The sequence below is a fragment of the Dryobates pubescens genome, chromosome 4 (genome assembly GCF_014839835.1).
Source record: "Dryobates pubescens isolate bDryPub1 chromosome 4, bDryPub1.pri, whole genome shotgun sequence".
NCBI classification, from domain to species: Eukaryota; Metazoa; Chordata; class Aves; order Piciformes; family Picidae; genus Dryobates; species Dryobates pubescens.
Window position 1 is genome coordinate 37,024,138 of NC_071615.1, and position 26,442 is coordinate 37,050,579.

General features: G+C 38.2%; 1 protein-coding gene across 1 annotated transcript in view; it reads right to left on the bottom strand.

Moving 5' to 3' along the window:
- Window positions 1–26,442, bottom strand: part of THSD7A (thrombospondin type 1 domain containing 7A) — a 240,960-nt gene that overhangs the window by 26,603 nt on the left and 187,915 nt on the right. Inside the window, exons 13-16 of the mRNA XM_009898916.2 lie at window positions 21,275–21,469; window positions 17,966–18,229; window positions 4,018–4,196; window positions 487–492 (exon numbers count right to left, since the gene is read on the bottom strand). Of these exons, the coding sequence (XP_009897218.2) occupies window positions 487–492; window positions 4,018–4,196; window positions 17,966–18,229; window positions 21,275–21,469 (644 nt within the window). The remainder of the gene's footprint in view (window positions 1–486; window positions 493–4,017; window positions 4,197–17,965; window positions 18,230–21,274; window positions 21,470–26,442) is intronic.

Genomic DNA, 26,442 nt, shown 5'->3' on the forward strand with positions numbered 1-26,442 from the left:
GTTTTAATCTGCCACTAAGGCCATACAATGATATCTCCACTGATAACACCAATACAACTAACATAAAAGCTGTAACTAGGTTATTCCTAGAGCACACCTTCAAGAAAAATGCTGCTAAAATTCTGCTAAAACTTTAGTTCCATCCTTCACATCTCTATTATTCCATCCTACTGTTATTAGTTGGGGTTTTTTTGTATATGTAAAGAGGGGTGAGCTCAAGGTAAATCATGTCAATATACACTGGTTTACCTCACTTTTCATTGTGGATACTTAAAGTCATTCTAACATATTTGTGTAGCAGCATTAGTGTTATGTTTAGATTTTAATAGACATTTGAAATATTATCTCATGTAGTAATTTATACAAGGTTCCATATTTTTTCCCAAACATAAACTAGGAGGAAAAAAAAGGAGCAGACAACATAAATATTGGAGTAGGAGCATGAAACACATATGAAAGTTCTATGTGTATTTTAGAAACTCTTACCTGAGCCTGAAGAAAGCATTTTCATGAAGCCCAAAGCAAAAACAAAGAGAAAGAATAATTAGGGTGAAGGATAGGTATTTAAATGACATTTATTTGGCTTTTATTACAAGCAGTATTCTATGACTTCTGCCAAACAAAAGGTATCTCCTTTGCTTTCACAAGTAATTTTTGTAAGAAGGGTGCCCTTGGTAGAAAAGAAATGTTTATAAATCACAGCTGGTGAGAAGAGATTGTAAATTAGCCAGTTTCTTTCATAGTCCCTAAGATAGGATAAAACTGTTTTCCCTTTTTGCCTATTATGAGCACCAGCTCTTCACATAGTAGGGAATCCAGTTTCCAAAGCAAGAAAATTCTTCAGCAGTTTTGGAGGATACTGGACTTCTCCATTAATCAACAATTTTCTGCACTTAATGTGCAATTGATTCAGGGAAATAAAAGGAACTGGCAGTCCTCATCCTTCCAAAGTTCCTAAGTCCTTCAGAGAGTATCTTAATTATGTACCAATTACTTCAAGCATGTTGCTTCAAAATTCTCTTGTACCAGCTAACTTCACATATCATTCTGGGTATCAAGGCAGGACAGGTAATATTTCTACACAATCTAAGACATTGTCTTAAAAAAGTCCTTGGTTTCTTTTCAGCAACGCTGGTTCAGTAGAAAAGGAGTGCTGAAGGTTTGATAGCTTATCAGTTAACAAAATACCATCAGTCACAAAAACTCCAGTGCCTTGAACCTGCACACACAGCATGATACATCACTATGCAGCTGATCAGAAGACCACCACGGCCAGCGTATTTGAGCTGTATTTAGAGCACGTAAGCATTAACTCAGGTCTAAAGATGGATGGTGTAATTGCATGCTCAGGAAGGTACTGGACTACAATTTGTAGTCACATAGAAATTGTCACTTTGTTTATTCATGTCCATGATTTCCAAAATGAGAATACAGAAGCCTTAATTTAGGGAGATGTCTCTGTATGTCTCACCCTGGTTGGCATAATGAGAATTACATAAACCTCACATATTCAACAGCTTTTTTCAGAAGCATAAATATTGAATATCTTGCAAGAAACACAAAGGAGAGCTTTATATTGCACTGCATGTGTTTAGTGGTGTTCTGATTCTGCTGGCATTTTCATAGCTATGACTGCAGGCCAAAGCAGTTGGGTGGTATAACAGGGCAAATAACACCTGGAGCCAACAAAGAGAAGAATGTAATTTTCTCTAACAGTCTCTTCCTAGAGAAGTGAGTACTAGTAAGCTTCATTCAGCAGAACTGTGGTTTGGGAGTCACCCTGGCATGCATGGTACAGGAGGAAAGATGCTCAATGAGACAGCCCCCCTCCAAAATACAGTCACACACATCATCCCTGAGAGAAAATTGCTCTTAAAACATGACAAACATACAGAGCACTTTATCTCAGTGTTTCATCAGCCTTACCACTATGAAGTTTTCCAAAGCCTTAACAAAAACTCTGCTTGCAGCAGTCCAAGCCTTACAGTCCAAGTCTTACATCCTATCCATGATGCCTATCAAAAATATTATTATTTCCTCCCTTTTTGCAACAGCCTTTCGTGTACATGCCAGCAGACTGCCTCCCATCTTTTCATCCACGGGCTAGACAACACCTTGCAGTCTTTCCTCAGAGTTCACAACTCACAGATCTCAATTTACAGCGTAGCTCCTTTCCACATCATCTTCCCACTTGTGGGCACCAAAGTCCCACTCTAACCATTATGCTTTATGTATTCATATAACATGCTTATTGGCATAAGTTGTAAATACGTACTTAAACCAAGTTTAATTTTATAATTGAAATCCATATTTTGAGGAGACAGTAATTTTCCAGATGAATGAATGGTGCACCACATTTAGAGTAAATAACTCAAAACTGAATGCACATGCATTCCCTGAATGTTTCTGAATTGACACTGAACCTATTTCAAACTGAAAGAAACAGCCTCTGTTTACTTCACCATTCCTATCTTATCTGTAGAGCAGCCTTCACGTGGAAGCACTATATTTCAGTTTTATTTTTACAATAATTACATCTCGAATCATCTATTGTTATACTTTGGCAAGCACACGTGTACCACTGCAACAAATCAAACTCAAGTCGAAGTACCAGCAGAGGGCAATAGCGTCGCATGCAAGTGGCTAACAGCTCTCCAGCAAAACCACCTTTGATGCAGAAAAATAGAAGCTTATTACTTACCACATGCATATTAAAAAAGGAAAAAGCCTTCTGCAGAGACTGTAATTTTCTCCTATTGAAACACATTCCTCCTAATTTAAAGCATATTTACATGCTGACCCAAATCCAGCAACCTTCATTCTTTTTTTTTTTTTGCATATTGCTAAAGTAGTCACAAACTTAGTTTATTAGCTGCTGTTTAACACTTGTTGTTTTCTAAATTAGAACTAATTACATTCCCTAAAGTAGAAAATTAGATCGACAAGTCATTTCACTCTGTGCTAGTAAAATGCCAATAGGATAATATTAAGTACATTCAAATGTAAATGTAAACTGACAGCAAAAAAAAATAATAAAATAATTTCAATCTTTGAATATTTACAGAGAAGACAGTGTGGCTGTTTAACATGCCTCTGCAGACTAAATTAAATTCAACAGTAATATGAATATAAATCAACTCTTAAGAGCATAACTTAATTGACAAGGAATGTTTTTCTCTCTAAAACTCTTTAAGCAAATAGGAGCAAACAAGATTCAGAGGTTTGACTTGGACTAGTGCTAAACTAGATGCTCATTAGTGGTCAAAGCACTCCCAGTGTGATCTTGGATCATATTTTGTGGCTTAGTTTCACTTGAAGAGGATCTAGACTGTGCAGCCATACTGGAAAAGACATATGGTTAGTGGGACAACTTAGGAGAATAGAATAGAATAGAATAGAATAGAATAGAATAGAATAGAATAGAATAGAATAGAATAGAATAGAATAGAATAGAATAGAATAGAATAGACCAGGTTGGAAGAGACCTTTGAGATCATCATTTCCAAGCCATCCAGGAGATGGACTTCAGAAGTGTATTCCTCATTGGAATTGCAGTGCCAGGGTAAGTGTACCTGGAAGATCAAGCTCCAGCTTGACTGAAACACACTAAAGGATGCTTGGCTGATACTGTGTGTTATGAGAAGTTTTAATTTGTTTTTTGATCTAGAACGGTTGGGGAATGACACTAAGAATCTCACCAGTTTGAGCATCTGTAACGAGACATTTTATCCATTGTAAGAGATCTTCAGAAATGTGGCCTTCACAATCTGCATGTAAGAATGTTTTTCTGCCTCCAATCTGGAGCTCAGTTAACAGGCTAAGATCTTGCAAATGCAGAATTAATGAAGGAAAACCCTTTGCTGACTGAGCAAATCTAAGCCAACACAGACTCCTCCTCCTACCAACATCTGTCACTTATGTTGTGTAGTTTCTCTGCATCAACAAACAATACAGCTAAAAGCATTATCTGAGGGATGGAAAAAGCTATAGCAATAATGTAAGTAGAAATCAAATTACCTGATTGACATGATCTAGCTTTGGACAGGGTCTTCCACCATTGTAGGGTTTTTCACGGAGCCATTTTGACCGAACCTTTACTCCACTCCCACAGGATTTACTACAGCGAGACCAGTTGGACCACTCACTCAGCTTGCAGTCTGAGGGACATGGAATAATACAGGCTTCCTCAATATAACCTGTGCGAATGGAAAAGAAAGTGAAATCTCTTCAGCAGATCATTCTGCCACTTCTCCCTGAAGCCCTCGTCTACTTCATTTAGATCATCCAAAGGCTGACTTGACAGGACTGTGTGAATGGAGAGATTTCTTCATCATTAGGGCTAAATTAAATTCTGAAACAAATTGACACATATAGCTGGAGACTGTGTTAGAGAGCAGCTGAGCATCCTCACTGCTATCTGATTAGAATTCACCCTCACCAGATTTCAGCATTCAAACTTCCTGACAGCTACAATGTAATTGACACTAACCACCTCTTGGTTGCATCACGCTTAAGACTGCAAAACCCCCAGTATTTTATCTTTTTAAGGGAAAAGGGTTTAATTAAAAGCTCCTCCATAATTGTTTCAACTAATTCAATTGCAGTTATACATCAAAAATCCGTGTGAATCAAAAGATATGCATTTTACCAGCCCGGAGCGAGGCAACTTAACACCTTGTGACCTTTCTAAGGCTAGCAAGAGAGAGTGGCCTGCCACATTAATGATCTGCCGATTAACAACCATCTGCCCCCAGTAGCACACTGAATAATTGCACTGAATAGAAAAGCAGATGTTTGGTTTGGAGACATCATTGGTCCTGAGAGGTTGGCAAGGGGTATGACATGGTCTGCAGGGAGTAGCATGAAGCCTCAATTCACTGAGTAAGTGATAATGTCTTTCTTTCAAAAGCAACATATGCCATAGCTCTACAATATGTGTCATTTATGCCAATATTTACAGCGGAAGCCATAAAACCTCAAACAAAAAGCTGGCCTGTGCTGCATTTTCACTGCAATTATACCCTAAACCTGTATGAACTCTTTTATCCCCTTTCCTGTGTCAGACCTGCAACAGATTTACTGTCAGCAAATGTTCACTTTAAAGATTAAAGAAAACTTGGGGCACTTAAAAACGCATTAAAATAGTTGACGAACATGATTGCAGAATTAGCACATATTTGGGTAAGGTCATTCTCAAATGATTGGACAAAGTTTTCTAGGTTTGGTTTCAAATGTTTCTCATAAATTGAGGGTTGGTTTTGTTTGGTTTTTTTTTAGTTTGAAAGTAATTATCATTTTCATCGGAGCTGATGTTAGCACTATATTTAACTCATCCTTCTAAGTAAAATTATTCTGTCTCTTCTAAAATCAACCAATATAAAACTATCACAAGTTGTGTAAATAATCTAAACAGTTGAAAGATTTCAAGTTTGTTTCTAATTGCTTCTATTGATTTGTTTTAGACAAAGAGCAAAAGAGTTTTTTGTTTTAAAATACAACCCAAATGTAGTAATAAGGTCCTGCGCCTGGGTTGGACCAATCCCATGCACAAATTGGGTTGTGTCAATCCCAGGCACAAATCCATGCTGGGCACAGAGTGGGCTGAGAGTAGCTCTGAAGAAAGAGACTTGGATGTATTTATTGATGAGAAGCTCACCATGAGCCAGCAGTGTGCTCATGCAGCCCAGACCACAAATCATATCCTAGGCTGCATCAAGGAGCGTGCCAGCAGGGCAGGAGAGGGGATTCTGCCCTTTACTCTGCTATTATGAGACCCCCACCTTGAATATTGCATCTAGTTCTGTTGTCCCCATCATAAGAAGGACACATTGCTGGTGGAGTGAGTCCAGAGGAGGGCCATAAAGATGATCCAAGGGCTGGAGCACTTCTGCTGTGAGGATAGGCTGAGGGAGCTGGGGTTGTTCCACCTGGAGAAGAGAAGACTCTGGGGGGACATTATAGCTGCCTTCCAATACTTGAAGGGAACCTACACGAAGGCTGAAGAAGGATTTCATAAGGGTGTCTAGCAATACAACAAGAGGGAATGGTTTGAAGCTGAGGGAGAGCAGGGTTAGATATAATTTTGGGAAGAATTTCTTCAGTATGAGGGTGGTGAGACTCTGCAATAGGTTGCCCAGGGAGGCTGTGGATGCCTCCTCCCTGTGGGTGTTCAAGGCCAGGTTGGATGAGGCCTTTAGCAGCTGAGTCTAGTTGAGAGGTGTCTCTAGCCATGGTGGGCAGGTTGGAGTAGGTGATCTCTATAGTCCCTTCCAACTTAAGCCATTCTATGATTCTGAATACTTCATGTTCAAATTCAGGTGGTGATTTTAACCTATAAAACTTTTCTCTCTTTGTAAGTGCTAAACAGTTAAATAAATATACAGAGCACATACTGAATTTGAGCACTGTGAAACTACTGTTGGTAGAACCTTATTAGCTTGAATTACAAGCATGTTTATTAAATGTCTCACCATTTGATTGATCAGTTCAGTGATACTGTATGAAAGGTACACTATGTTAGACAAAATGTACTTTTTGAAGACCATATCACTGTCTATCAGAGGTGGTGGCATAGATAGTCCTATAGTAGTAAATACAAAATCGATTGCATTTCACTTTACCTGACATCTCCAAATGAGTCCTAGAAATTAGATGCACCCTATCTCAGAGCCCCATCCGAAAGAGAACTTTGATTGCATAAATATCAAACTGTGCATCTTCACTAGCACTGAGCTCTGAACAAGCCCTCTCAGGTTCTATACAGAGCCATATACTCATACAATCAAGAAACTACTGAATGAAAATGGACGATAACAAAGAAGTTAAAAGACACAATTCCTTCCAAAAATAAGTTTTTAGTGACATTTGTTGTCTGATAGAACTAAGTGAAGATTTTACTGCTCTACGAATTTACTCAAGATTATGAAATGCTGCTTTTAACTTTCAGTATAACATCTTGGTTATCTTTTTCCTGGGGAAACTTTTCTCCTGCAACACAATTATACCACTTAGCATTTGTTAATTTTTTTTGCCTCTGAAATTAATGTCTAGAAGAAACAAACTCAGGCTGTTTTAAATACACTGTGCATCCTTAAGTAGGTAAACGGTACAGGCTGCTGCAGGAAGAATTTATTTTGAGGACTTCCATAAACCTCTGAGCTATTTTAAATGTGCCTGAATTAATCTCAATGGGATCTTCCCAGTCTGCCCCAGTCATAGAAAAAGATCTCTAGGATGTCATAATATTTTGGGACTTGGATAACTGTAGCATGAGAATACTAGATACTATACTAAAAGAAGCTTGAGTGGGACATAATAAACTAAAATGATTGACAAATTAGAAACTGTTTTGCTTTATTTTCCTTCAGCTCATCCAAATGAGGATAATTAAGATTTCTTTTTTTTTGAGATAATGAGAATGTTTTCCAAGAAGTTTAAAAATACTATTACAGTCTTGCAGACATGGTATCAATTACATTATACTTCATGCAAGTCCTGAGTAACATTTTAATTACACTGAACTACAGTTAAGTGATTCCATAAAATACCAAATGAAACCATAGCACTACAGCAACCTCTGTTCACATTATATATGACATATATACATTGAAGTCAGCCACTAAAACTCATTTAGCATAGAATGCAATCAAGCCAGAACAACATCATATTGCAGGTATAGTGTCTTAGGAAGAGTTGGAAGGTGGAAAACTACAAGCTTGCTTATATGCCAACACATTTTGGAGAGGATGCAGTGAGCCAGCTGACATTTCCTACTCACTTTATAATTAAAAAATGTTGAACTACAATCTTACACTGGATCATTAACCCTACAAGCTTCATGGGATAACTTCTGCTCACTATATAGCTCTTTCTTATGTTCACTCTAGGATATTTGGCCTGTGTTGCTCTCCCCTTCCTCTATTTCCTGAAAAAATCTGGCATCATGTCTGAAAGTCTGCATGTGAAAATTAACCAGTTGAGCCAAGAAGAATGGAAAAGAAACATGAAGAAGAGAATGAGTATGGAGTCAGTCACAGTAGGTATAAAAAGAAGCTTTACAAGGTAGGAGGGCTTGGAGCTTCAGAAAATATTAAACATTTTTGAAGAGTGAAGAGAAAAACACTATCATGTAAGATAACCATTAAAAAAGCCTAACCATTTATATACGAAGATAATTGGATTAAAAAAAACAGATCAGGGACATGAACAGAATAATGGGATCAAGAAAGGACTTGCACAGCTTCCAAGCTTTCTCCAAACAGAGGGAAAAGAAAATAAACAAGTGAAGTTACTTTTCATGGCAAAGAGTCAGAAGTCAAAACAACAGAAGGGACACAAGACAAAAGAGGCACTGAGGGGGAAGAGAGGAAAGGGTAAGAAAAGACAGGGAGAGGGAAGAGAAAAATAAATTGCTCAGAACATAGACTCAAAGGAATTGTGAAGACATACTGCACAGCGATAGAAAACAAAGAGGTGAAAAGAAATAAATATCCTGCCAAAAGTACTATCTTAGTGAGGCAGAACGCAACACCCTCAAGAGCCCACTCTGGTAGACCAAACAGTGAAATGTAATGATGAATGTTCCCACAAATGAAAATAGAGGACAAAGGGAAGAAATAAAAAGATTGCAGCCTTTGATTTGCATTTTGTAGTTAATGAATGTTAGAATGAAAATGTCTCTGTTATAGTTGATGTAAAAAAAAAAGGTTTTGGCACAGTCATATTGACTTATTCTCCTCTGAAATGCCTCACTATTTTGCTCAACAGACAATTTAGTGTTTAACTGTTCCACTGGACTCCCTTAGAACTCAGGCAGCAGCAGACTTGAAATTGCATGCACAAAGACCTCTAGCCAAGAAAGAAGACTGAATTAAAAAACCAAAACCCACAAAATTACTTGTGGCAAATTATTTGTCCCAACCCATTTGCTACCCATCTAGTGGTACTTTTGAGAAGATTCTCTGAAGCATGTAATCACCTCAGATGCCTTTCTGTGTGCATGATGTCAACATATCTTTTAGGATGACTAAATCTCTGGAAGTTGATAGAAATCACTTCTCAAATCAAAGAAAGCAGAGATTCAAGAACATTGAAAAGTTTTGGAGTTTTACTTTGTCTTGTTTTGTCGCTGTTTTTTGTGGGTTGTTTTTTTAATTTCAAGTTCTTGTGTTTGTAACAAAATCAGCAAGTAAAATAGAAAAAAAATACATTGAAAACATAGAAACACAGAAACCAGAAACATTACCTGCAAATGGGACTGGTGATGCAGCTACATAGTTTCTGATATGAAAAGGACATGAATAAACCATTTTTGAAATTTCAGTCTTGTTTCCACTCTAATCTAATCATCCCTGAAAGGGTGCCCCTTGTGTTAAACAGTGTAAAGTCCTCTCATATGTGGGAGTGTGGTTGCCTGTATAGTGGAATATCACACAATTATACCACACAGACAGGTTGTGTAATATAATTGCAGCAATTTCATGCTAGAACCTCGATGTTTAAAGAACAAGCCAGAAATTACCAAGGTAGAAACACATCAAGTTCAGAGAGAAGAAAAAAATAAGAGCCATGAAGCCACTATGGAGAAGAGCTGAGGAAAAGAGTGTGATGGTGAGGGAGATTCAGTGAAGCACTAGACCAACACTGTACAAGCTGGAGGTACGTTCTCTGGACATGAGCAGTTTATAATTAGCCTGCTGTTTCTCCTCTTGAATAAAGTCTTTCACTGCACATTTTCTACACCTCTTCCTTCTCCCCACAGCATCTGAGGGATGTTGAAGAGATGATCCTTGGGGTACTCTGGGATGAAGCACTGGCCCTGCAGTTTGGAAGGGTATTGGGAAAAGTTGCCCATCTCTTAAGGCCTATTCCTTTTCCAGTGCAGCAGTTTCTCAATTATTTCAGCTCCTATTAGCTGAACTTCACAAGGCTGTGAAATGAGAAGTTGTCTACTATAAGCAGGAACATTGTTATTGTATCATTAAAGATTTATTACTGAACCACAATTTAACAAATGGCTTTGAAGCACTGGGAGTACGAATTGAGCTCATTATTAAAAGGGAAAGGTTTGCTATTCCATTTCTAATAGGCTATAAAATCTGGATGCCTAGAACAAAGTCATTAACAGTTATGATGGATAATTTATAACAGAGGACTTAAACGGGCTCACACCTTGCCTAGTGACAAAGCAGGTCAAGTAGGCAGATACAAGATTTTTCCTCACAAATTTCATCTGCAATGTGTAAGAACAGACTGAGCTTGAGTTCAAGGGTTCAGACATAAAGAACATCTTAGAATGTGTTTACATGAACTCTTTCGTCCTTAGCACTGACAGAGTTACGCTCTTGCTTTCATGACTAAAATGCCATGCTACACCTCCAAGAAAAAAACTGCAATGTCAGAATGGTTTATGTTCTTTGACAATGATTTATTATTTTTGTCAAGGAAATATAGAAGTCTTGGATCCTATTTTCCAGGACAAAGAAATATTAAATTATTTGCATTTCACTTGAAACATAATCCATATATCTGCCTAGCTATGGAAAGAAAGATTGAACTTCGTAAGACTTTTTCTTTTATTTTCTTTTTTTTTTTCCTCAGGATTACCCTTCAAAGCCTTAAAACCTGAGAGCAATTGTTAATGCCTAACTATCTTCTGCATCAGCAGTTCTGTTTCTGGTGAACTAACCACAGGTCTTTGGGTTGATGGCTGACTGCTCCTTGACTGATGTCCCGTTGACAGGGCAGGCATGGTGGCACTGTAATGCAGAGGCCTAAGATAGTAATTCTGTCACAGGACAAAGGCAGCATATTCCTAGGGCACACACATCTGGATAAATAGGAATTTTTTATATAAATATATATATAAACCCCCCAAACTTACAAATAATGCAAGCTATAAAACAGCAAAGTATCCTAATAACAATTGGAGAACCTGAGCCTACTACCATGCTAGAATGGAATATCCTATGGGAAGTATATTTATTTTAGACTAAACACTCAACAGACAGTCTAATTAAATTTTAACACTCTCTTTGCTATTTTCTGTTGGTACATTTGCATTGCTTCAGGTTAGAACATTGAAAGTGAAAAAGGGGTTTTAAATACAAGTGGATACAGTGAGTTCTAACCGACACCTTGGACTCAGTGGACTCTAACAGATGAGATTTTATTATCACACACATAAGCAATTAAATATCAAATTCCTCAATTCACATTGATACTCCTAGCAGCTGTTGTAAAAGTATTCACTGATACACAGATACTCCTCTCTAATCCCCTGCCATAAGCCTTGTAGCCATGGAGGGCTTTGTAGAGTCAGCACAAATCAATGCATCTCATTTAATTAATGCTAAAGGGGGAAATAATCTCACACTAATAAGGCAGCAGACAAACTATCCTGGACTGGCTGAGTGTGCCTAAGGTCTTAACAGTAAACTGACATGAATTAAGAAGGGTAATACGACCTATATAAAAATGCTGCATCTGTCTGCCATGCTACTAGGTTTGCCTTCGCTAGACGCACACAAACACAGCAACAGCTCAGCTTATGTGGGTCATGATTCATAACTGCTATTTGATGGAGGAAAATTAAATTTTGAAGCATAAATTGTGTAGTTCATAAACATGGCAGTGGCCTGCTTATGAATTTTACTTTTTTTTTTTGTCATGAAAATGCCAAGGTGTGGTTTAAAGGGTCCATGAAGAGATCCCCAATTTTTTTTTCACACACACATGGGAACAGATTGTTGGCAGACACATGTCATTATCCCCAGAGATCCAGTATGATGGTGATGACAGGAATATAGCTATGAAAAACAACTGCTGCTTTTCTGATGGGAAGAAAAATAATAATACAACCAAAACACTCACACTCAACTATCAAATGAACTACACATTTTTGCATCTCTCCAGTAAAACTACCTATGCAGTACTGAAACAAAGGAAGAACCAGAGAAAGGACAATTTATGTGTCTTCCATTAAGGCAAACTGGCAAACAACAGCTCAGTTAGCACTTTCAGCTGATATTATCACATCTGCTTCAAGCTGTCAGCTGTTAGCTCCCACCCACACACTGCAGAACTGGTATGGCTGGAAGATACCAGTGGCAGACTATTTCCAATGGCTGCTGAATGGTGCCAACTCTTTTAACCAAGAAATTCAGCACAAATTTTAAACAAGATATTTTGAAGTGAGAAATTAAAATATTAGCTTGAATGTACATATTATATACCTATATATTCACAATATGTGTGTGTGTATATACATATATAAAATACTGAAAAAAGCAAAGAAAAAAAGAAAACAAAACCACCTTGTTCCTCTGCAGCTGAACCCTAGTTCTATGTTCAGCTGCTTGTTTGGCATTTCCTTTGAAGCACCTGTCAAGCTATAGAAAGTTATAAGTTCAGGACCATCTTCAGAAGGACTCTATCCTCTGCTTCTCCACTGTTCTCACCTAGCAATAACATCAGATTTTTTTAACTGCATTTTGCCTTTTCTCTTCTTTTTTAAACTATTGTTATTTTTCTTTCTATTTATTTTTAATACAGTCACTCTTGTCTTACTGAGAAGCTTGTTCATACTTAGGACTTTACTGCAAGAATCCTCTTATGGATCTACTTGTGTTACACCCTTCCTTTAGCTCCTTGTTGTCTGTGAACTGCTAACTCTTCTCAAATCTTTTGAAAATGAGATGAGTCAAGCAGTTACAAGAGCTCTTAAGTATTCTTGTGCTCCTGTTTACCTTATCTGAGAAAATCAGCTGAATTGTGATCATGAGCATACAACATTTTGCAAAATAAAATGCACTGCAGAACAGATCTATAGCCTGCTTCCTCCCACTCAAAACATCATGACTTGCAATGTTGACCTATTCATGGCCTCATAAACTTATAGGGTGTTATTTAAATAAACCTTTTGATAGTCTCTCCATTTGAGTGTGGTATTTTAGTACATCACACAACATATCCCATGATATATTCATAACATCAGTGTGGGTGTAGTTTGTCCCTATGTCAGATTTAGAGAACCTTGTCACAGGTGAAGAAGTACAATTATCCCTATTTCCCACCTCATGATTTCACAGTAGCAGGAGATAACAAAAGTTCAACTAAGAGTTAGATGCTGCAGAGGAAACATCTTCCCTTAAATAATCACAGTATAATTCAGGTTGGAAAAGACCCTTGGGATCATCAAGTTCAACCATTAGTCCTACTCACAGTATCACACAGTATTACTAATGTTGGAAGAGACCTCGAGGATCAGCAAGTCCAACCTGTCTCCACAGACCTCATGACTAGCCCATGGCACCAAGTGCCACATCCAATCCCCTCTTGAACACCTCCAGGGATGGTGACTCCACCACCTCCCTGGGCAGCCCATTCCAACGACGAATGACTCGCTTGGTGAAGAACTTTCTCCTCACCTTGAGTCTAAACCTCCCCTGGCACAGCTTGAGACTGTGTGCCCTTGTTCTGGTGCTGGTTGCTAGAGAGAAGAGACCAACCCCTTCCTGGCTACAACCACCTTTCAGGTAGTTGTAGAGGGCAATGAGGTCACCCCTGAGCCGAGGCAACCAGCACCAGAACAAGAGGACTGTGGGGGAGGGAGAACAAGGACACAGTCTCAACCTGTGCCAAGGGAGGTTTAGGTTGGATGTTAGGATGAAGTTCTTCACAGTGACTGGCTATTGGAATGTGCTGCCCAGGGAAGTGGTGGAGTCACCATCACTGGAGGTGTTTAGGAAGAGACTGGATGGGGTGCTTAGTGCCATGGTTTAGTTGATTAGATGGTGTTGGATGATAAGTTGGACTCAATGATCTCAAAGGTCTCTTCCAACCTGGTCTGGTCTATTCTATTCTATTCTATTCTAACACAAGCCAGGATGCCATTGGCTTTCTTGGCCACCTGGGCACACTGCTGGTTTATATTCAGTACTTCTCAATTAGAACTCCCAGGTCTCTTTCTGCTAGACAGCTTTCCAGCCACACTTCCCCAAGCCTGTAGCATTGCTTGGGGTTGTTAGTGTTTTTTATTTCTCTCATAGTCCAAGCCAGTTCACCAAATCATATCCCATAAAAACTGTGATTACGTATTTTACTTGGAGAAGAAATAACAGAATCACAGGAATTAACAGTAGAATAGATTTCTGAATAAAACAGATGACATAGCAGACAACCCCAACTGCTCTTCTCTGGATCAGTTACAAAATTAGTGAAAAATTCAGTGGTATCATTCCCATAGGGAAATAATTCTGTTAGACTTTACAAAAATAACTCAAGCAGGATTGAATTATGAATCCTGTCTCTTTTAGCTTGAAAACTAAAAGCAGATTGATGGGAAGCTACAAGGCATTTTTATTTGCTAGCACCAGGATAACTATTGTGATACCATAGAAGTCCCTTGTTGATTTAGCATAATACAAGTTTAATGCTTGTTCTTAAAAAAAAGGAAAAAAACCGCACAACAAACAGCACACTGAAATGTAGAGATGATGCCAAACTCAAGAACTGTCATACACCAAGGGCATGAAAATAACAAGAAATAAATACTGGCAAGATATAAAACAAGATTTAACTGGCAAAACAGCAGTTCGTACATGTTGAGTAAAATGAAACAAATAATCAGAACATAATCCATAACTATAAAACAGATACTCAGAAAAGGCAACAGCCACATACTGAAATCAGACTATTTGTTCATTTGTTCTAGCCCCTCTGTACCTGCAAAAGTATGCTAAGTCTGGAAAAATGCTGAATACAGACAATAAATCAGGTAAGATTTAAGAAGTAATCTGTAGAATAGAATAGAATAGAATAGAAACATAGAATAGAATTAACCAGGTTGGAAAAGACCTTCAACATCATTGAATCCAACCTATCATCCAACACTATCTAATCAACTAAACCATGGCACCAAGCAATCCATCCTGTCTCTTCCTAAACACCTCCAGTGATGGTGACTCCACCACCTCCCTGGGCAGCCCGTTCCAATGGCAAATCACTCTTTCTGTGAAGAACTTCTTCCTGACATCCAGCTTCAACCTCCCGTGGCGCAGCCTGAGACTGTGTCCTCTTGTTCTGGTGCTGGTTGCCTGGGAGAGGAGACCAACCCCCACATGGCTACCACCTCCCTTCAGGTAGTTGTAGGCAGCCATAAGGTCTCCCCTCAGCCTCCTCTTCTCCAGGCTAAGCAACCCCAGCTCCCTCAGCCTCTCCTCATAGGGCTTGTGCTCCAAACCCCTCCCCAGCTTTGTTGCCCTTCTCTGGACATTTTCCAGCAACTCAACATCTTTCCTAAACTGAGGGGCCCAGAACTGGACACAGGACTCAAGGTATGGCCTAACCAGTGCTGAGTACAGGGGCACAATGACATGTGCATTTACAACACCCATCAATAACAGATTTTTGCTCCACAAGACCTATTAGAAAGGAAACTATCATAGCTCTAAAATGATGACCATATTTCTTAGCATCAGATTAATTCCTTACCACTAAAGTCAGATTAGATAATTCATTCCCTGTACACCTCAAATTCCTGTCAAATACTTTTAGGAACTGCAAGGACTGTAGGATTAACTCAACAGCAGTTCCAAGCTTCATCTATTCACACACTATATTGTGGACCACGACAAAGGTACTCTCTCCCTCAAACAGAACTGATAAGAAAACACACACAGATGCCTTATGCTTCACTATCAAAAACAGGTAATGAATTCGACCAAAAATATTAAAAATTCAAAGAACCAGACACCTTAATAAACTGATCTAGACAGAGAGAATTCAAAACAACCACAGAAATAAAAGGGTTCAGACTTCCCAACCTACAACAAATGTTGTTATGACTCACAAACATTTTCAGTTTACAAAGAGAGATAAAAGAGACTTCAAATTGCCTGTACGAAAAATGGGAATAAGCTGTAGGAAGAAAAAAAAGAAAACAGAGCAGTGCTATATTGTGTTTTGGGAAGGCTGTCTATGGAGCCTACTAGTGCTAATAGCATACTATCATGAAGAGTTATAACAGGCTAAACAAAGGTGGTTGAGAATAATATTTTTTCCCCCATTTTTTATTCCTCTTTCTTATCTCCCCGATTCTTGCATTGGGATTGCACTTCAGTGTGCACTGCCACAGCATGAAAGCAGCTACATGCATGTTCATTCTACAGGGAGTTTTCATCTCTTGCTGCAAGCAGTACATCACCTGCCACATGCAACACCTACAATTTGCTCTTGGCACAGACAGCTTCTTTTGTGTCTTTCCTTGGATGCTGACACAAAACCCGACAGCCTTCATTCTTCAAGTCAATGAAAACTGACTGGCAGTAGGCCATCAGTCCTTCTAGCTTCCCATGGACTTAAGCTTTTTTACAATTTTCCACTTTCCAAAGATCACTCTGGACTTAATGCCAAAAGAATGCTAATTTCTAGCATAGGGTCACATAGGAAAAAGTTTCAGTTCTGTATTTTATAACAGCGTCTTCTGAACAATTCAGATTGTTTCATGACTCTTTTTTTCCACATTCCCTACCAGCTTTCTGAGGAGCTTTCTAATTCCCTCAGGACAACTACCCAGCCCAGACAGATCTGCTCTCACACAACTGCTGGTTGTTAGAGGTAGCTTCATCTCTTGGTGCTACAAAGATGGCAAGGGATCTTAAGCTAAGCAAATGTAGCATGTGCTCTATAGACTACACAAAAGAAGGAAACAAACTTTGTGGTCTTCAACCCAGAGCAAACAGCTGTGAATAGAGTTAAAGAACATTCTTAGAGCAGAGAGATTTCCTGTCCCATGAGTTTAGGATTTAGACTTTGTCATTCAGATGTATTCATACAAACTTATCTTTCAGCATTAGTTAGCCACAGCAAAAGATGATTCAGAATAAAAATAAACATGGGAGAAAATTCTAGATGGAATCATCTTCTAGCTTTGCTTTGAGGCATTAAGCTGAATGCTAACTTCTCCATCGTATCACAGAGAGATTCTGCAGCTTGGTTTGATACATTAAGTTTCTCATTTATCATAGCTATAAACAGGAATTAATAGTGCTAATTAAAATCTCCTCAAGTAATTCAATTCCTTTGATTAGCTATTCTAATTCTATTCAAGTAAATAAATGCAATTTCTGCTATCTTAATTTAACATTGGAAAGTCGAATACATACACGAATTAAACTTACATTGACCTTTTAATGGCACTGAGACTAACATCCAGCTTTTCATACCAATAGCTCAGATACAATTTTGCACTGAAAGGAGGAAAACACACGAACACAAAAACTCCAGTAATGTAAATTAACGCATTTCTGCCTCACTGAAAATCAGAAAGTGACAGTTTTAATCCTAACACCACAGATGTTATATCTATTTTGGGAAGGAACACTGGTCACTCTTAAAACAATGTGTACACAAAGAACATAAAGTCTTTAAACATCCTGGTTTTACCCATCACAGAATCACACAGAGAAAGTGATGTGTGCTGTTGAACTCAGGCCAAGGCACGCCTGTTAAGGTGCTAAAGAGTAAATGGTCAAGATAAAGCTACTTAAGGAGATTAAAGCTATCTAAAGAATCTGAGGAAATAATTTCAGCCTTTCCAAAATAGTCCTGTGCTGTCCCTGTTTACCTTTTGAGGATATGACCCTTCTAAATGGCTTTATTCTCCAATAGGCAGGTACGGTTATCAGGACAAGCAATAAGATTTTACATTCTGTTATGGAAATACCTAGTTAGTAATTTATCATGATTTTACTTTTAAATATTGCACTGTAGTAATCAGTAAAAATTAAGTTTACTGTTTTGTAAATCGGCAAAAAATGTGTGCTGGTTGTGAAGGTATCTTGGCATAAAATGCAGCCTAAGCAAGCAATAAATATTAATATACTAATCCTACCTGCATGCATATTAATCTTAAATGAAACACAGCAAGTAAGTGAACATGAAAAGAAGAGAGGTTTCTAAATACCGTGACTGTTGCACCGTGATGTTTCCACAAGTCGGTTGTTTTGGTCGTAGCACGCCATGGCCTGGTAGCGATAGCCTTGTCCACATTCCTTGACATCTCCTTGTACCTTCATTCCCAGCAGTACCTCCAGCTTACCCTCTGGTAAAATACAGTCTGACCAATTTCCCACAGGCTGAGCGCTGTACTTGTCACACGGACAAAACTGGTTCTCAATCAGAGGATACACCTGGGAATTTTTGCATTTATCTCTTTTCTTACTTTTTCCTAGAAAGAAGTAACAATTGGTTTAGAAAGTTTGCATCAGTTTACATCTTCCCAACAATTTCATTTACACTTTCGTAACAAGGGCTTGCAACCAAATTCATGTGCCTAAAACCAGTTACATTATATTTTTTCTTTAACTAGTTTAGGCTAATTGCTTGAATTTCTAAAGTAGTGGATGCCTACACCTTGCACAAAGGCAACATCTTTACTTTGGATAAAAGTGCTTGGAGAGTAGAGTTTGGACTATTATAAATTAATTGACTCTGGACAAAACTTTCTCAAGCGGATGGAAATGCAGCAGGAAGTGACATGCATCTCTGACACAGTGGTACCTTCTTTCAAAATGTCAAAATCATTTAATTTCATCACCTTTTACAGTACATCTGTTAGTAACAACCCTCCTTCCCCTCTAATAGAATAAGCTCCTTCTGTGAATTTGTTCCGTTTCAAATCTCTTCTTGTTTTCCCTTCCCAACTGGAGCACAGCCATTCACTTGGCTTTCACATCCCATTAGATCTATTTTTAATTTTCTCTTTGGTAAAGTTTGCTTGGTTCTCCTTTCCCTCCTAGCCAGATCCTATATACTGTAGAACCTTTTGCAAAAGTAGTTTTAAAAATGCCTTTGTTGGTTTTTTTTGCTCTTGGTACACTGTAAATTAACATTCTGCAGGATTTTCCTTATCATTAAAAACAAGGCACTGAATGCAACTTTGCAGCACCCTTAGTGTTTGTATTATTACTGCCTTCATTTGGAATAGAACAAAAGGTACCTGAACAAAAGTTTAGCTTTCTTTTGACAACCTAATTTTATACTAAAAATACACTTCACCTCATTTTCACCATAAATAATTATGGCTTCACTCCAAGGTAGCTTCACATATTAGGCTGGGTAACATACTGCCACAAAGAATACACCACAGCACGTAACACAGCCTGAGCAAGTTTGAAAGGGCAACTTAACTCAGGACAGGGAAGTATCTCAAAGTGTTAATAGTATGGTATAAGAACCTGTCTTTCTTCCTTTGTTTTTAAAGTAATTTAAAACCAAAAATTGTTAGTCAGGGCTTTTTTTCCCCTTGTGGAAGCAAAGCTGGCATAAAGTTGAGTGGAGTGGTAAGACAGGCACAGTGAGCCTTCTGGAAGATCATGAATTATGCATTGTCCACACATCTTCAGATTTACAGTGGGATGGAGCAGGGGGATGATGAGGTTTGGATTCTATCACATTCTTTCTAAGGCTGCTAATGGGCACCCCCCTTATCTAGCTTTCCTCTGCCACAGACAATACAGAATAATTGGCAAATAAAGCTGTGACAGAGGCCAAGTCTCACTCTTGAGGTTTCAGTTATAATTCAGAAGCAGAGCCTCCTTTTTGCCTCTTTGTTTCATGCAGGACAAAAAATAATAAAAAAGCAACCCAACAGATTAAAAAGAAGTTATAGGGGAAAAAAAAAATCAAAGTAGAAGAATTTCCATCACATGGAACAAAGAAAACTTTGTGTCAAGAGGTTGGATATAATTGGAAAAAACTTTTTTCTTCTATTAAGCAAAACCTCAGGAGGTTTCAAGGGATACAAAGTAAGAGTGTTCTTAGTTGTGTCAGGAAATACGGCAGAAAATTAAGCAACATATTGCCTTATGTGGTGATCTGAGCTGCTGGATGAAGGCAATGAAAAAACAGGGAACACACAGGGCTTGGAGAGCAAACATTCAGCCAGGGAATGGACCTGCTTAATCATAACTCTTACATTTGAGACTGCAGCTAACAAGTTCAGAAGAGGTAAATCAAAGCTTAAGGCTCAAAATTATAATCTACAGCAAGAGACTGAAAAGCACTCAGCTGCCATAGCAATTTTAAATGCACCAAATCACCACCCAAGAAGGAAGAAAATTCTAGTGTAGAAAAGACAAGAAATAGAAAGAGTGGATTACCAACTGATGCTGTTAAGCAGAGAGATGGTTGTTGATTGTTCTGCATACCAATAAAATAAAATCTACTTTCACTAGATTTTCTATTAAAAGGTTTTCTATTGGAAGCTTCAGGGAAATGTCAACATGATTAATTCTTTTTTTTTCTCAACCACAGTTAAGTGTGAAAGAAAAAAACAACACAACAAACAAAACCAAACTAAAACCAATGAAAGCAGACCCAACTCAATCTGGAGAGAATTCAGTATGGTTAGACAATACTGGCAAGACACAGCTTGAGTGCAGAAAAATGGTTGCTGAGGAAACAAAACAAATTGCAGACCTTCTCCTTAAACATAGCTGAGAAATGCACATAAAGTAAGGAAATACAGTTTATAGGGTCCGTGCCCAGTTTTCCAAATCTAGTATTTTATGTTAGTAGAATTAAACTTCTTTAACCTTACTTGGGAAAGAAAGTAATTTGGGAGAGATCTGATGAGATTTTTTAACCCAGGACTTCTCTGTGTGCCTTACACTACCTATATCCTATCCTGAAGACCCCGTGGTCTTTGGCTTTTTACACCATTAAGCCAATCACACTCTGAAAACTTTTTAAAAAGCCAAACATTTGTGCCTCTTCTGGTGAAAAAGGTAACACAGGGCTCAAAAATGCAGGTAAAGATCTTTTATTTTATGTCATTGCACTGGGTCAGATTGTTAGTTAATTATGCTGCTTTTCATTTTTCACCTCCCTGCAACTACATGAAATGCTGATTTGCCTGTCAGGAAAAGAAATGGTCTAGTTTACTGTGTGCTCCATTTCAAAGAAGCTCTGGTTTCCTGTGATTTCCCATCTCTCAGCCAAAGAAATACTGGTCTCCTGTGCTCTCTCTGTCAGCCACTTCCCCATGATCAGGACTCTGAGATACATGGCAGGAGTTTATTCTCCTGAGGGGTTACTTTTTTGCTTCACTCAGAGTATACAGTGACGTTGGGTTTGCTTTCTGCCACGATGACAAACATTGCTTGCTTATCATAAGAGAACCTTTGAACAACACAGATCTAAATCAAAACAGTAGGAAAAATAAATAAAATATGCATAAAATGACAGAACCATTTTCACTGGCTGATCTTACCGACTAGAGTGCGCTTTCTTGTCCTGACTCCTCCACAGTCTCCATTACAGGAAGAAAACTTTGACCAGTTTGTAAACTGACAATCATCTTGGCAGGGAATCTGGCATGTCTGTGTTAAGGATGGTAATGGGCCAGAGTATTTAAGGCACTCACTGATGTCAGCCTGTCCTCCGTCTTGTCTGCGACAAGTAATTGCTGGAAGCAAAAAGGGAGGAAATTTAATTCAGCTTTTTTTGCCGTGAATGTCTCTATTCAATTTACTAAGTCTACAGCATTCTACCACAAAACCACGTTGAAAGACCAGAATGCAACAACCTAACACTTGCAAGCAGTTGAACTTTAAATGAATAAATTTGACATTTCTGACTTTTGTCAGATTCTGCTTAAATCACTATTGATCAGGACTTATCAGGAGGAAAAAACCCCAAAACTTACAGACAACTGTGAATGTTACAAAGATTGCACTATGTTATCCACACCTGTTGGACAATGTCACATATTACCATTTTATTCCTGCAATGCCATTTAAAGCATTTAAATAGTTTATAGCCTATAAAATTTTATCACAAAAACATATTTTAGAAAAAAAAAAGGAAAGACATAAAATTCAGAAACATATTGGATATCACTTAACCACTCACAACAGCATTGCTGCTTGGTGTTCTTCAGCAATTGGAAAGGGGTTGAAGGACAAAGCATGCTTGCTAGCGGGGGAGTATAAGCCAACAGAAGTACAACTTTTCATAACAGGGTAGCTATGTCCTGAATAAAAACTTCTTATAAGAAAATAAATATGAAAAGTTTCTTAAGAAAACTTCAAGAGGCACAAAAAGAAGCAGTTGGCACATAAGGATTTACAAAGAACAGAGCTGGTTCAATAAAGTCTTTAACAAAGCAATACTTTTGTTTCTCATGATTTTTTTTTTACCATGGATGATTAAATTAGAGAAGAGTAGTAGATTTATGTTGGAGGTTAGGAAGAAGTTCTTTCCAATGGGGGTGGTTGAGCACTGGAAGAGGTTGCCCGGAGAGGTGATTGAGGCACCACCCCTGGAGATATTCAAGGTAAGGCTCAACGGGGCTCTGGGTGACCTGATATCGTTGAGGATGTCTCTGCTCACTGCAGGGGGTTGAAAAATATGACCTCTAGAGGTCCCCTCCAAACCATGTGATTATATGATTCTGTGAATGATACTAATCTAAATCTCAGTGGATATAACTTTATTTGCTTGCCCCAAACCCCATAAAACTTACTACACAGTAACAAGATGGGGAACATCTAGCTGCTTGTTTACACAACAGACTTATTTTTCCTTCCTGACATCTGACAACATGCTGTAGATGCAGTATCTCCTAATGACTCTGAAAGGTAATTTGGGTGACCAATTGTTGCAGAAGCATTGAATCCAAACACAATAGCTCATCCTCTATACATAGAGGGAATACAATGTTTTGTATTACCCTCCATAGTTTAAGCATAGCACTACAATTGTATTGACAGGGTTTTTTTATTGGTATGCAAACACAGAAAAAATATCAGATTTTACCAAGCAACTATTATGGCATAATCAAGTTCAACTGCTGGAGAAAATGAGCTTTCAATGCAAAGCTTCAAAATCAAATGGAAAACTGGATATTTCCTCTTGGTGGAAAAAGGAAGGACAGTTGAGGAAAGTGTTTGTTTTTGTGTTTGGTTTGGGGTTTTTTTTATATTGCTGTAACGTAATTGCAATGGTTTACTGACCTATGATTTCTGAAAAGCAAGGCTTATTGTCTACCAGTTCTAAACTATATTTCTACTTCATGATGTAGGAAGCTGAGCTTGATGACCCACGCGATCCATTTCAAGCCTTTGCACCTACTAAAACATATCTAAAGGTCCCAAGTGAATTGTTTTTGCCACACATCTGTGATAAAACACTGTGAAAGGGAGAGGGCTTTTTTTTTCCAGATGCTAAGCAAACATCTTCCCTGATCCTTGACTGCCCTTTGAAGCAGGGCTGCCAGCACCATTTGTAATAGGCTCAGTACTGCATTAAGTTGTGCTTACTGGGGGACTGACCAGCTGTACATTGTCTAAAACAATTATTCTGTCAAATCCTTTTATTACTGGTGCACTTTTCTTCAGATATAATTGTAGTGATTCAAATATGTAAAAATGGAAAATCCATGCAACTATTTTAAGGATACTTTAACTGTACCTACTGTAGGAGTTCCAAAATTCTGAGAAATAATTTGGAAAGCCACAACTCAAACCAGTATCTTGTAATACAAGTTTAGGATATGGGTTTGGATTCTTGTAAGATACTCTTCTCTGCTAATAAAATACACTGGCCTCCCTGAGGTAAAAACACAGTTTGGGCTAGTTCTACCATGTGGAAATTCACAGGGGTCAAACTTAAATCCTCTGTCTTGAATTTGACCTTGGCATGAGCATGCATCAGCAAAACTAATTGCATTATCTCACTGCGTTCTCAGGGACTTATATACCACTGTTTTTAGCAAAGAAAACTATACCTAGCCAGGGGCTAAAAGATGGTCCACTGATTAGCCCAGTAACTTTTCATAACCTTCTTCAAAAGTTTAATACCCATTTTAGATACTGCCTTTCAATCTAGTCCTTTGATTAGGCCAGAAAGGTTACCCATTGAAGAACTAATTTGCTTCCTTTTTTCCTCCCTTCTTTCCCTCCTTCCTTCCTTCCCTGCTTCCTTCCTTCCTTCCCTTCTTCCTTCTTTTTCTGAGTTTTCATTAAATTCAATCCCTCATATTGCTTCAATAGAATATCACACCATGGGCAGATATCCACTCTATGGTACGTATTTGCAGACTCAGTGCACCTAACTTGCATCAAGCAGACCCAGGTGAGAAGCTCATTTGAGGATTAACACTTTGGGTTTTTTTACAGATTAATTATCAGTTGTACTGTAGCAATCAAAGCAGGAAAACTCTTCATTCTTAAGACCTAAATATTTCATCTTAATAACAACACAGATTAAAAAGACAGCTTGCCATACTAAATCAGTGCCTGTCCATAACTATTCATGTTAGTTCTAGTTGAAAACATCTAGATGATTTGCTCTATATTCCATTTCCTTATTGTTATTCTACAGACACAAGTATTAGTTTGAAAAGTTTATATTCCTTGTGACTGTTGAAGAGTGGGCATTTTTCCTTTCCTTAAGGCAGGGATTTAGACAACTGTATACATTCAATTACTACATCATTTTGGCTAGGTAAATGTCTTAATTGACAACTGAAATACTGTTACTGTTAGTGGAGTTATTTTTTCCACTCACAACCTTAACTGGGCAAACACATTCTCTACCTCTCTGATCAAACTCATGGTTCCTTAACTGTATTCTGTAAAAGTCACTGAGATTGATGATTAATTCACTGTACAGAGAAGTGTCTGTAACTACTATAAAGCCATGCAGTGCCAGACTAATCATTTTGCCTATACAACTACATTATATTTATTACAGACATTAGCAGTAAGTGGAAAGAGCATGGTTGTTCTACTACTGAATTAAGCCCAAGTAATTGTTAAGTGAAAACATAAAACAGGAGTAGAGCTAACAGAAAAATCAAATTTAACATAGGAACCATTCACTTACAAAATTGTTTTGGTATTTAACAATTATTATCTCCCAGAAGACAGGCTTGAAATAAAGACAGTTACATTTTCTAGGCAAGGGACTTTGATGTAATTAAAACTTTATCTGATAGCATTGTTTCCACCAAGCTACAGGGGACTACAGGCTGATGTATTTGTTGTCAGCATAACAAAGCACTAGGACTGTATTTTAACGGGTGTTGCATGTGTGGATTTTTACAAAAGCCTTGCCAGTGTTACCATTATTAGTATACTTCCCTGAGATTTAACAGAGCTGTAAGATTCAGTGACCCCTAAACCTAAAAACTTATTTTAAAAATCAACATGTTGTATGTCCTTTGCTTTACAAGACACTTGTGATACCTTTTTTTTTTTTTTCAATTGTGAAGTATTTCTGGAGATTCTGGCTCTTGTTTGTCAATTAAAAATTAATTTTTGTATTAAATACTGGGTTTGAGCCCTGGCATCTAAATTACTACTTCAGTTCAAACCTGAAGATACCCCAAATATGAACCAGGCAATAGGATACTCTAATCCACTCAGTCTCATTGATGTTAAAATAGTAGTTTATAGTTCCATGCCTCTTTTCTTGTGCTTTAAATAAGGGCATGAAGTCTTCACATGAGCATATACCCCCACCCCCATAAATGATGCCCAGAGAGAGGCTTCTGTCCCTGCTTAGCCACAGCAAGAGGGAAGGGCTTCTGACCGCTGGTTCTGCCTCCAAGCCTCCCTGCAGCTCAAACAATATTGCAAAGCTTCCTTATGTGTGCTCACAGCCATGCTGGGAAGCTTCCTGACATTCCCTCGCTTTGCTGTCTTTCAAATAACTCTATATGCACCCTGCAAATGAAGTATAGTGAGAGCTTGGGGTCAGCTCCTTAATGATGGCCAATCCCAGCAACATTGAGATACTTTCTCTGACAGGCAGGCTACTTAAGCTTCTGCTTAGATTTTATAAATAACCTTCCTTTTGTTGTTACAGAATATGCTGACAGATTTCACAGTTTTCATACCATTCCTCCTACAAAACTGAGGAAGATTTATGGTGGCAAGGACTGCAGGCTGTGCATCCTTTAGCAAATCTCTTTTCGGTCACTGGGATAGCCCTTACTATGTGCATCCATCCATACACATCATGATGCGATTAGGCTATTGCGGTCTGAGCACTCAAGCTTCTCATCTGCTACACATCCTCTTCAGTAGCGTTGGGATGCAGTCCAACAAGCCCTAGTTCAATCTGCAGAAGCTACTGGCAAAACAAGCCTTTTTAGTAAGTTTCCTAGAATTCAAAAGGGATTTGAACTGCATTTCTAAGTTCCTTCAGAATTCACTGGATCCGAGGTTTTGCAACACAGATTTTTAAGATGTAGCACATAGCTGCCTGAGGTGTTCACAATTTCTAACATCATACATTAATCTATCTCACCAATCAGACCACTACTCTGAAGGGGTGTGGGTGTGTGTAAATAAAAAAATGTCAGCCTTTAAAAAAAGCAAAGCAGCATCTCTCAGCACACCATAGCTGGAGCAGGTTCCTCTCACAGTGAGT